The sequence below is a fragment of the Anguilla rostrata genome, chromosome 1 (assembly GCF_018555375.3).
Source record: "Anguilla rostrata isolate EN2019 chromosome 1, ASM1855537v3, whole genome shotgun sequence".
Taxonomy (NCBI): Eukaryota; Metazoa; Chordata; class Actinopteri; order Anguilliformes; family Anguillidae; genus Anguilla; species Anguilla rostrata.
This window is the reverse complement of record NC_057933.1, coordinates 51,890,935-51,902,493: the sequence shown is the minus strand read 5'-3', so window position 1 is coordinate 51,902,493 and position 11,559 is coordinate 51,890,935. Positions and strand designations below refer to the sequence as shown.

General features: G+C 42.5%; 1 protein-coding gene across 1 annotated transcript in view; it reads left to right on the top strand.

The window, feature by feature from the left end:
* Positions 1-1,087: 1,087 nt before the first annotated feature.
* Positions 1,088-11,559, top strand: part of LOC135258207 (zinc finger protein 236-like) — a 69,083-nt gene continuing 58,611 nt past the window's right edge. The window contains exons 1-6 of the mRNA XM_064341514.1: positions 1,088-1,207; positions 2,793-2,935; positions 3,489-3,653; positions 5,267-5,445; positions 6,178-6,308; positions 7,163-7,335. Coding sequence (XP_064197584.1) covers positions 1,156-1,207; positions 2,793-2,935; positions 3,489-3,653; positions 5,267-5,445; positions 6,178-6,308; positions 7,163-7,335 — 843 coding nt within the window. The 5' untranslated portion in view covers positions 1,088-1,155. The remainder of the gene's footprint in view (positions 1,208-2,792; positions 2,936-3,488; positions 3,654-5,266; positions 5,446-6,177; positions 6,309-7,162; positions 7,336-11,559) is intronic.

Here is an 11,559-nt window from a genome sequence, read left to right as displayed (position 1 = left end):
CACTTCCCCACTTTTCCTACTGCCCTTGAGACTAAACAGATTCATTCCAAGAACCAAGCCCCCCCCCCCCCCCCCCAACCCCCACGCACATACACAAAAATAAAACCAAAGAAACTGCAACAAGTTTTTTTGCCGCATTCCGAGTGACCTCTTTCTCCTCTACATGCATCCGCACATTTACCAGCTCCCCCTCCCCCACACATGCACGTGCTATCTTCCTCTCTTTCATTCTGAAAATTCAGAAATATGCTGCAGCATTCAGAGACTATTTGGATCATACAATGTCATTTCACTACTTGAGAAATGCATGCACCATCTTGTCAGGATGAATGTTTCACTTTGAGTGTGTTTGGTATGCAGTGCTAGAAATTTAAGTAGCTGATTTTATGATCCCAAATATAAATTTATTATAATTGTGTTAGGCATTGCATACAAATGGGTTTAAAACAGGAAAAATGGGCAACATTAGAATCCCCACTCCTAAAATCGCCATCTTGTCTGTTTTTAACAAATATGCTTACATATGGCTGCTCAGAAGTATAAAGCAGATACAACTAATGAAAACTGGTCATTTTGAATATCTGTGTTCCTACATAAATGTGAAGTGTCTTATGCTTGTTGTGGATATCCTTCAATTTACTGAGCACTGTATACTAAATAATAACATACAAATGTGATCACACTAAGCTAATAATATCTAGTGTTGTAGAAAAACATTTAATTTGAAACCATTTTCTAGGTTTCATTTAGACCTCTGCTCATGAAGCCAGCTGGAACACTAACCTAGGTTTTCATTTTATAGTGTTTGAGTCTTCCCATAGACATGTTCTGTATGCAGTTTTCAGGTTTTATGTTTCAGTGAGTGATACTTAATTGATTAATTGCTTCATGCTGGCATAACAGAATGTAAATAAAGTTAAGTTTATAAAGAATATTTTAAAATGTGTCTCAGAAGCGTATGGCTCAATATACATACGGACTGGGAGAACTGTTTTTCGACACTAGAGGGCTCCCTCTTCCACATTCACGCCAAGCCATATCGACACAAAAGTTCATGGCCTCGTTCCCTTCTCCGTCTCGGCAAAGAACTCTCCATTTGGCCGCCATTTTGAAATCCAAATCGTTCACAGTACACCCGCCTTGAAACCTGGAACTATGCCGCGGGGCCGGCCTCGCAAACTAAGGGACAAAACCAACGATGAATCAGGTAAACAGTGCCAAAATACCACGAATAAATAAAGCACCGTCTAAGCCTTTTAACCATGTAGGCAAGCCTCGGGAAAATTGCGGTATCTCTGAGATAAAAGCACTTGAACATTGTGTATATAGTCCCCGGATATAGTACTGTTGGTGTCCATTTCTTTTGTGCTGTAAAAGGAGTGATTGAGGCGGAATGATATTAATAACATTTGGTGGCTCTACTTAGTCCGATCCATCCTAAATTTACACCTCCAAGAGGGCATGTCGTTTAGGGAGAGCAGGATACTTTTGTAAACAGATTAGAAACGACAACACTTTTGATTAGCTAAATAAACGTTTCGCTAACGTTGTACGGGTGCTGCCTTGTTTTGTTTCCTGGTGTGTGCGTGTTGCAACTAGCTAACTGCTCGCTTTGTTGTTTGTTAGCTGATCATGTAGGTACGTTAGCTTGGTTGCAAGAGTCTTTCTGGACAAACACGAAATCGTTGCTTGCATAGCATACTTCTGTTGCTCGCTGGCTAGGCTGAGTTGATCTTATGTGCTAGCTAACGTTAGCTAGTTGGCTATAGTTCACAATACTGTTTTCAACGTGATCATCTAACGTAACGCTGTCTTAAGAGACTCGCATAACACTACATGGCTAGCTAACTGGCTACCAAGCGAACATTTCTCACCGGTTAACATGTGGAATTACTAGCTATCTAGTCACATTTGCGCAACTGAAACACGTTCGTGCGAATTACGTTAGCTAGATATTTGCCAACCTTTCTTATTAAGCACTTCTAGTTAATCAAATTAGTAGCTTTCAAATAGTCATATGTCTTCAAAACAATAGTGATATTACCCTTATATATTAGCCATCCACACAAACTGTCCTTCTGTAACGTTAAGTAACAAACTGGACCTAACGTTAGCATGCCCACAATGTGGCTGCCAGGCTTACGTAATGTGGAATACACGAATCACATGCTACATTAATAGTCTAACCAACTTTTAAAAATGCATTCCCTAAATAACCAGCCAAAATCCGCTTCAAAACGTTACGAACTTGATTCCAAACCTGCCCCCCATGTTACACACTGGACACTTCGTTAATATCATCTAATGACTACGCTACGCATCTACTACCGAGCTATTGTTAATTTCACATGTTGGTTGGTTACCTAGTTTCTAATTGGACACAATTCCGGGGGAACGGGGCATTAAGAAGTGAAATGTTTCTTCATAAGTCAATCCCGTTGTTTATTTATTTATTTTTTGAAATGTGTATGTATTATCATGATTTAGATATTTTTTTGTTGCAGATCATCTGAAAGCCGCACATTCATTCAAATTTGTTTTTGTTTAATTATTTATTTTTTACAAGTAGTCTAAATGAGATCAAGATGTCTTCTGTGAGGGAGACCTGCGAACCAGTCACACGTTAACATTCAGCATGACTTAATTATTGTATTAGATGGTCAGCATTGGACGTTTATAAGATTAACCCAGCATATCTGATGTTGCAGGTCACACACACAATACGCTTATTTATTTATCGCAATAGGAGGAGCAATGATTAGAAGGCACTTATTTAATCTTTCCCTTTGCAGAAGGTGTGCAGGAGTCCAACCCAGAGAATTCTGGTTACAGTCATGCAGACACCAGGGAGAAGAAGTGTACTGTGTGCTCACTGTCTTTCACCAAAGAGAGCCAGCTGCAGCGGCATATGCGCGATCATGAAATCAATGATAAGGCAAGTGAAGTGCAGAGGTCCTTATTCCTGAGCCCCAGGGGTCTGTACTGGAGTCTTTGGCTGTGTTCTTTGTGAAAAGGTGGCCACTATTTTTAGGTCTTGTATTTTTTTCTCGCTCTCCACAAGTCAACCTTGAATGCTGCTCTTCAGACTCACCCAAATCTTATCCTTGTCATGCTGTTTTTTTAAAAGTTATTATTATTTTAAAAATGTATTTACATATTTGCTGTGTGTTACACAGTTGCTAAAGATGAGACTGATTTTCCGATGGCCAAGTCTGCTGTATAGGGGGAGTGAAAAATTAGTTGGCAGTGAAAAAATAAATCTAGGTGGCCCTGAGAAAATAAAGCAGCTGTTAAGTCCCTGCAAGAAGGTGGCTAGTTCACGCATACAGGAGAGAGCATACATGTATGCACATGAGCAGCCTGTGTTTGAGCCAGGGAGGCAAACCCATCACCCTTGTGTTGGGCACCCATGCCTGCTGCAGTGCCCAATAAAACACGAAAGCCTCTCTCATAGTCTCCCTCGCCTGCCCTCCCTCTCTCCCTGACAGCCTCACCGGTGCGACGAGTGCCCGATGTCCTTCAACGTGGAGTTCAACCTCAAGCTCCACAAGTCCACCCACGCTGTCGTGGACCCCACCTGTCCGAAGTGTCACAAGAAGTTTTCCCGAGTGGCTAGCCTCAAGTCCCACATCATGCTGCATGAAAAGGAGGAGGTGCGTAGTCCCAGAGCCTCATTGCCTCTTCCCTTTTTTCCCAGCATGCACTTTTTTATTTGTGTCTGTGCAGTGGTGGGGGTTAATGCTAATGTGTGATGATAAATTTAATATCGTTGCACAAGGTGCAAAAAGCGCTACACTGCAAAACCAAAAAATAAGATTCTTGACAAGTATTTTAGTCTTATATCTAGACTGAAAATATTATTTATTTTCCCTTTTTGCTAAATAAGGCAAACAGATTGCCAATGAGGTGAGGCAGTTTGACACATTTGCCAATGGGGAAAGACAATTTCACTTGACAAGCATTAAGTTACTTAAAACAAGCTAATATTTTCTGTTTGATAGAAACGAAATACAATTTGAAGTCTCACTACACGACTAAAATATTGTTACAAGACTAAAACACTTTTTTCCAGTGTACATTTGTGAAACTAGCCAGCCAAAATTTAATTGCTTCCTGACCTTTGAACCCCAGCATGACTTTATGAGTCCTGAAATGGGAAAAATAAATGTATGGGGGCTAGGGAAAGAACATGCTATCCACATGCTGTTGAAGTCTGCTAAGAGGTATTATTTCCCAAAAGCAAACACCATGGATTTTCCCTTCTCTTTTCATGTTTCAGTGTGGTTATTTTTGCATTCCAAGTAGTTGGAGATGCTCTTTGAAGTGTTCATAGTATTTCTTCATTTTTATCCACAAATTCGTTGGGACACTGTTTAAATAAATTCGTATACACACTTTTAGACTGCAAACATGGCCTTACGCAGTACCTGACTGTGGTAATAGCCGTAAATGATGCATTAGCCTATACAATTGGCTCCTAATTATTGAATGCACTCAGGACTCTTGTGACATAATGCACTTTCCTGGAATTTGCACCAAACGGTAATGGATTTAATTTGTATAGCGCCATTTATGGATCTTAGAGTGCATTACAGTGAAATGGCATAAGAGTATGGGAGTAAGTAAAATAGCATGATCAAAATGGGACTCACTGCATACCATTCAGTTGAATTGTGTATGTATTTATCCAATATAAGGTGCCACAAAATAATAATGAATGTGCCAACAAATAGGTTTTTAACTAGTGCTCTAATTTTATGATTGTATGACTTATTATTTGTGACATTACAATTTGTTTCCCTCTGAATGTAATTAAAAAAAAAACATTTGTCTTTGACACATTAAAAGTTGGTGCTGAAATAACTGATAACTACAGCACTTCCCTTTCATTAATAATTTTTTTTGGATATGGCGACAATCAGTCATGCATGCTACGCCATATTGCTTCTTAGAGTTTGAGATCAATAGTTAATTATCACTTTCATTATGGCTTTTGGGTAAAGACCCTTCAAAATGATCTGTTATGCAGAGTAGGAGATCTCTAAACCTTTTGTTTGACCATCATGCCAAGACACCTTCTACATTACTGTCTATCTCTCCAATCCTTTCATTTTGAGAAGCTGGGATTTTAGTGGCATTTTCATGCTTAACGGGCATGTCCTTGTACCCCATTGGGGCTGTGCCTTTCCCCCGCCAATGGCGAATTCCAAGACTTGTCCAGTTGGGTGCTTTCTGACCCCCTCTTTTGGTGTCCATCTCCCCTTAGAACCTGATCTGCAGCGAGTGTGGGGATGAGTTTGTTCTGCACAGCCAGCTGTCCCTGCACCTGGAGGAGCACCGCAAGGAGCTGTCAGGAACCAAGGTCTACACCTGCAAGGCCTGCGGCAAGGAGTTTAAGATGTCCTCCCAGCTCAAGGAGCACATGAAGACCCATCTGCGGATGAGGTGAGGGAAACGGGCCCCGCAGACAGGAAGTGCCAACCGGGTCCTATTCCTGTCCATGAATCTCAGCCATTTAATGCAGGGCAGATAAACTGTAGGTTATCAAAAGCCCAGTTGGAATTATTTTTCAGTAATAAGATGGCTGCGCTGAATGATTGGCTCAATATGGTAGGAGTTCCTGCCCATTGAAGCCCGAACAGAAATGAATTTATGTAATAATTGCGTTCAGCCCACATAGTGTGTGCTCTCCGTAGCATTAATCTCTCAGCAGGATAAAGCAAAAGATGGAAATATGTTACAAAATAAACCCTTTTTGTGAAATGAGGCATTGCTAGTTGTTTTGCATTGAAGCTTATTGAGGAAAATGCCTACTTGGTTGGATGCTCGAAGCCTTTGTGAATCACAAGGCCAACTTGTCAGCACATGCTTGAACCATCCACTTGTGCATTTTTGTCTGAGTTAAGCTGTGCTTCTTAAATTATTTTGGGGATCTTTGAAAATAATTGCAAGTGCTCCTGATATGAAATATAGGAGCACTGAAGTGCTGGCAATCCACAAATACCACTCTTATTTGACATAAAACATGTTTTTTTAAGGTGATAATTCATTTCATGCTGTTTGATGAGGAGACAGAGCACATTCTGCAAAGAGAAAATTATATTAAACTGGTATGGAGGGAGCATTGTGTACCTAGTGAACCTGGAAGGTTAACTCTTTTAATGGGTTTATCATCAGACCGATCATTGGAAACTCTAGAAACTACAAGAGGAACATTGACCGGAGTGGGTTCACAAACAGTTGCCAACACTGTGGAAAGGCGTTTAAGAAGCCCAGCCAGCTGGTTCGACACATCCGGATACACACTGGTGAGTGTCATACAATTGTAGCATTAGAGACGTAGGCACATTAAAAACGTTCTGTGTAAAGTCAAATTTGGTAGAGTACTTGTAACTCTACCAAATTTGTGCATATGATACCCCTTGGCCTAAATGTATTTAATGTATATTTTAGATTGAGATAAATGATGGTTTTAAATCATGAAGCATGTTTTTGGTATTTTATCCGATGATTAATTATGTAGTGTATTGTCTAGTCTGCAGTTGTCCACCAGGGGTCCCTCTAGCTGCATTATTGGAAGTGTTGCTACTCATGAACCATTATGTCTTTTTTGTGCCTCACAAAAACTCTCATTCAACTAATTTACTATAATTAGGCCTAATTAGTCCTTGGGTACTTCACTGGGTTCAAGAGGCCTAGAATCACAGAGGACATTCTTAGATTGAGTATTCTGTGCTCTTTCAGTGAGCAACACCACAAGCTAGAAATGACATAAGTGTTATATCTCTGCTTATTGCACCCAGTTCCAAATTGCACCCAGTTCCAAAACAGATACTGCAAGTACATCTAGATATAGCATGTTTTGTGTCTGACAAAAAATTGTTTACAACATTAGCATTATACCCCTTTTTTTTAGATTTGAACTTGTGAGTTTAATAAAATATTTCCTCCTGTATTTGCTTTCCTGCCACTAAAATTTATGAAAGAAACTTGAAAGAAAATGTGTCACTCATAATCAGGGACAGTCAAAATCGTTGCTGACGGGTTGTTAGTGAGGTAGTTGATGGGAGGTTGATGGATAAGGTTTCAAAAATGCATAGAGCTGCTTCATCCTGTAAGTGATTCATTTATTTGACACAGTCGCCCAACCTTTATCTCCCAGGTGAAAGGCCGTACAAGTGCACTCACTGCGGGAAGGCCTTCAACCAGAAGGTGGTGCTGCAGACCCACATGGTGCGGCACACGGGCGAGAAGCCCCACCTTTGCTTGCTCTGCCCCGCCTCCTTCTCCCAGAAGGGCAACCTGCACTCCCACGTCCAGAGAGTGCATTCAGAGGTGAGCTTTCTTTCTTGAACCGAGTCCCTCAGCTCCCTAAACTGGGGGTTTGTGAGGAAGTCTCAGGGGGTTCCCGTTAAAATATAATAGTATTATAAACCTTGTGTTGTGTCCGGATCCTAGGTAATTGTTCCTACGTGTGTATACTGTAGCAAAACTGATAGGTGTTTTGTATAGGGCCAAAATATATATTACGTGACCAAATAGATATGCTTCCACATTATAGTGTGTCAAATAGCTGCTGCTTTGCTGGCTGCGGCAGATGCTGCCTCAGCTCCAGTTCTGCCTCTATGCAGGCTAACAGCAGGACTGGGAGAAGCGTAATAATCTGGCAACTGGGTCTTGATTCAGATTCTCTGTTTCACTGCCAGCCCTGCTGCAGCCCCTTTGCGTACACAAGGGAGAGATATGGCTTTTTAAATGGCATCGGTGTGTATTTCCTCTGTTGTTTGTCAATGCATATTGAACAAGTGATGATTTGCCATTATTTGTCCAGGCCCCAGTTTTTCAAAGAAAAAAAGAAACTAAAAAATAGGTCATCCATGCTGTGTGTACTGGGTGGAAGTTAAGATTTCATGGACCTCATGTGGGTGGAACTAAAATTATCTTTCAGTTGTTTGACTTGCCTGAACCCATCAAAAGGGTTTTACTCTTTACAACGATTGGTTCAATTCAACCAGTCACTGACAGTGTGCGTCAGTGTCTGTTTGTTTTTGGCTTCAGTCATCGCTGGTTCTCGGTGCCAGTGCTGAGTCAAAACTTCTTACACTAGGGTTTTGTCTTAATGACACCCGTGAGCTGGCGTGGTCCTCATTTGAAAAATGCAGTGATGCATATTCCCCGTTGGCCGTAAAGAACAAAAAAATGAAAGAGGTCCAATTCATAAATAAATAGGTTGTGCAGTCCCATTAGTTAGGAAAACCCAGTGCTGATGTGAAGCTGACAAAAATACATATACCATATGCAAAGAGGCCTCCACTCTCATACATTCTGATGATAGTCTGACCATGAGTTAAGACCTATCTGACAGACCTACCCATTGATAGCCAATAATAATGGACCCTGACTCTGCTATGATCTCATGACCCTCCACCTCCTCATACCACTATCCTTAATGACCCCTCCACCTCCCTCATACCACTATCCTCAATGACCCCTCCACCTCCCTCATACCACTATCCTCAATGACCCCTCCACCTCCCTCATACCCTATCCTCAATGACCATCCACCCTCCTCAATGACCCACTCATCCTCAATGACCCCTCCACCTCCCTCATACCACTATCCTCAATGACCCCTCCACCTCCCTCATACCTCTATCCTCAATGACCCCTCCACCTCCCTCATACCACTATCCTCAATGACCCATCCACCTCCCTCATACCACTATCCTCAATGACCCCTCCACCTCCCTCATACCTCTATCCTCAATGACCCATCCACCTCCTTACCACTACTCATACCCTCCACCATCCCTCCATCCTCTAATCCTCATGACCCTCCACCTCCCTCACCATACCCAGCCCTCACTCCCTATACCCTCCTCAATGACCCCTCCACCTCCCTCATACCACTATCCTCAATGACCCTCCACCTCCCTCATACCCTATCCTCATGACCCCCACCTCCCTCATACCACTATCCTCAATGACCCCTCCACCTCCCTCATACCTCTATCCTCAATGACCCTCCACCTCCTACCTCCAATGACCCCCACCTCCATCCCTATCCTCAATGACCCCTCCACCTCCCTCATACCACTATCCTCAATGACCCCTCCACCTCCCTCATACCACTATCCTCAATGACCCCTCCACCTCCCTCATATCTCTGATCTCCATTTTCCCTCCGCCTCCTCCTCCCCCGGTGTAATATCAACATCCTGTTTGACCCCCCACCCCCCCCAGATCCCTCTAGGTGTAGCTCTTGTTGGTCTCGCAGTGAGAAAGCGGTTGTGCTGTGCCGACCATGTGCATTGCCGTCGGCTGAACTGCTGCACACTGTGTGTGTGGGTTTGAAGCGGCTCCTGTCTCTGTGTGTGACAGCGGGCACGCACAAGACTTTGTTGTTTTCAGCTTTGAGCTCCACCCTCACCTCATCATTACCATAGCAACTCTCTGTGTCCAAGGCATCGGTGCCGCAGTTTGAAATGCAATCCGCTTCTGAGAAATGCTGTTGATCTTGAACATCTAGATGAAGCAGCTCTAGAGGAGCAGCAAGACCAAAGGTTAACAACCCTGGTGCTGGATAGTAACAGGGGTAGCTGGATTTTTTCATCCTAAAATCAGCAACTGCTGTAGACTCTGTAAATTGGAAGAGGTACCTGTCCGTTAACTGAGTAATCGACTGTAAGGATTCGTAAATGGTGATCAATTGACACTGAACATCAGTAGATCCTGTGGTTTTCCAGGACTATAGGACTGGTCACCCCAGAATTAAAGAAAGCAAAGATCTGGGGGTGCGGTATGGCTGTACTAACATACTTATTTTGTAGGATTTGTTATAAAGCAACTTTTGTAGTGGGGGAATTCCCACTGGATCCCTTTTTGAGGTGAAAGGAAAGGCCTTTTCACATAGAAGAGTGTGCTGCTGAAGGAACTTGCAGAATAGAAATCAGATGGAGGGGGAATTTTGACTTGTTTGCTATTTAAATGTAAATGAAAGAAATAGCATGGGGAAACTATTGTATGCAGAAGCATAAACACCATCAAAACAATTAAAGCCCAAAGCATCATTTTCATCAGACTAGATTGTCTTCTGCAGCTGCCTCACAAAGGATCCTGTTTATTCCTTTCTTTTTTCTGAATTCAAAAGGAGTAATATTACATTTATACAAACATGAAGAGCGTAGGGGGTGGGGGGCGGGGGGCGGGGGGGTGTCGGCAGAGCTGTACTCCATGATGACAGGCATTTGAGGTATCCGCCATTAACGCGTGTGGACATCTCCTTGATATGCGCATCAAAGGCCAGCCCTGGTTTTTGATGACCCCTCTTTCAAACGGCGTCCAAGCCTGACGTATCTTTCCCGACAGTGGTCTGCTCTGGTTTAGCGCGAAGCTGCAGCAGCCTTGTGGTGGAGTGTATAGGTGCAAATCCGCCGAGGCTCAGCTATTGCTGGGGTACGAGTTGCCAGCCGTTGCTGCGTTTTGATTATCCGTCTATTCTTACAAGTGTCCTTCACGCCATTCCACTTGGCAGTGCACGATTGAAATATGAGGAAGGCTGATTATTTCAGGCAGGCTTAAAATGTGCTCACTCCTCTCCAAAGAATGTTTAGGCTCTGTAATGAAGAGATGAAAGCATCTGCTTATGACCACTGCTTTTGTTTTTAGAATGGCAGGCCTTGTCGCAGTGAAATTTCTTCCGCTGAAGGGTGGACCTCTTTATTTCGGCACTTTGCGGGGGTCCTTCACCCAAAAATAAAGGTGTATTTCCACTTGCTATTTGTCCGTTCGGTTTTGCTGAGATCTGTCAAGTCTTCTCGATATCCGCTGCGGCTCACCCTGATACAACGGACATCAGCGGGGGCCAAATGTTTGTGGCGCTCAAAGCTAAAAAATTGACTTTGGAAAAACTCAACAGCAACCTCTCTTTTCAAATATAACGACACGGTTATTACTCACGAACATCCACAGACCTTGTTGTGCTCGGTTTCATTGAAAACTACTTCCTACCGAAGTACGCCTTCTGTGTATGTCCACGTTAGTCTCTGTGCCAGAAGGCCCAGTATTTCTGGGTGCAGTGTCAACATGTTTTTTATTAAACTGTTCACAGAAAGGTATGTGGATGTTCGTGAGTAACCGTGTCATTATATTTGGAAAGAGATATTGCTGTTGAGTTTTTCGAATGTAATTTTTAGGCGCTGTGAGCCCGAGAAACATTGGCCCCATTGAGGTACGTTGTATCAGAGTGAGCTGCAGTGGATATATTTAAAACTTGTCATATCTTTTCAAAACCCTTTAAAGTGCTCAAAATATAGATTTGAAATGTTGATATTGGTTGATATTAAAGGTCATAGTTTTTATACGTTTAATTTTCCTCCACAATGAATTTAATGCTTCCATTCTGGTGAGGCTTAGAGGGTTGTGTAGTTTATTAAAGTCAGCCGACGCTTACACAGCTTGCATGCTTTTTACATACAGTCCATTTATGCAGCTGGACATTTATTGAATCAATTTAGGTCAAGTAGGCTACTTTGCACAAAGATACAACAGCAGTTCCCC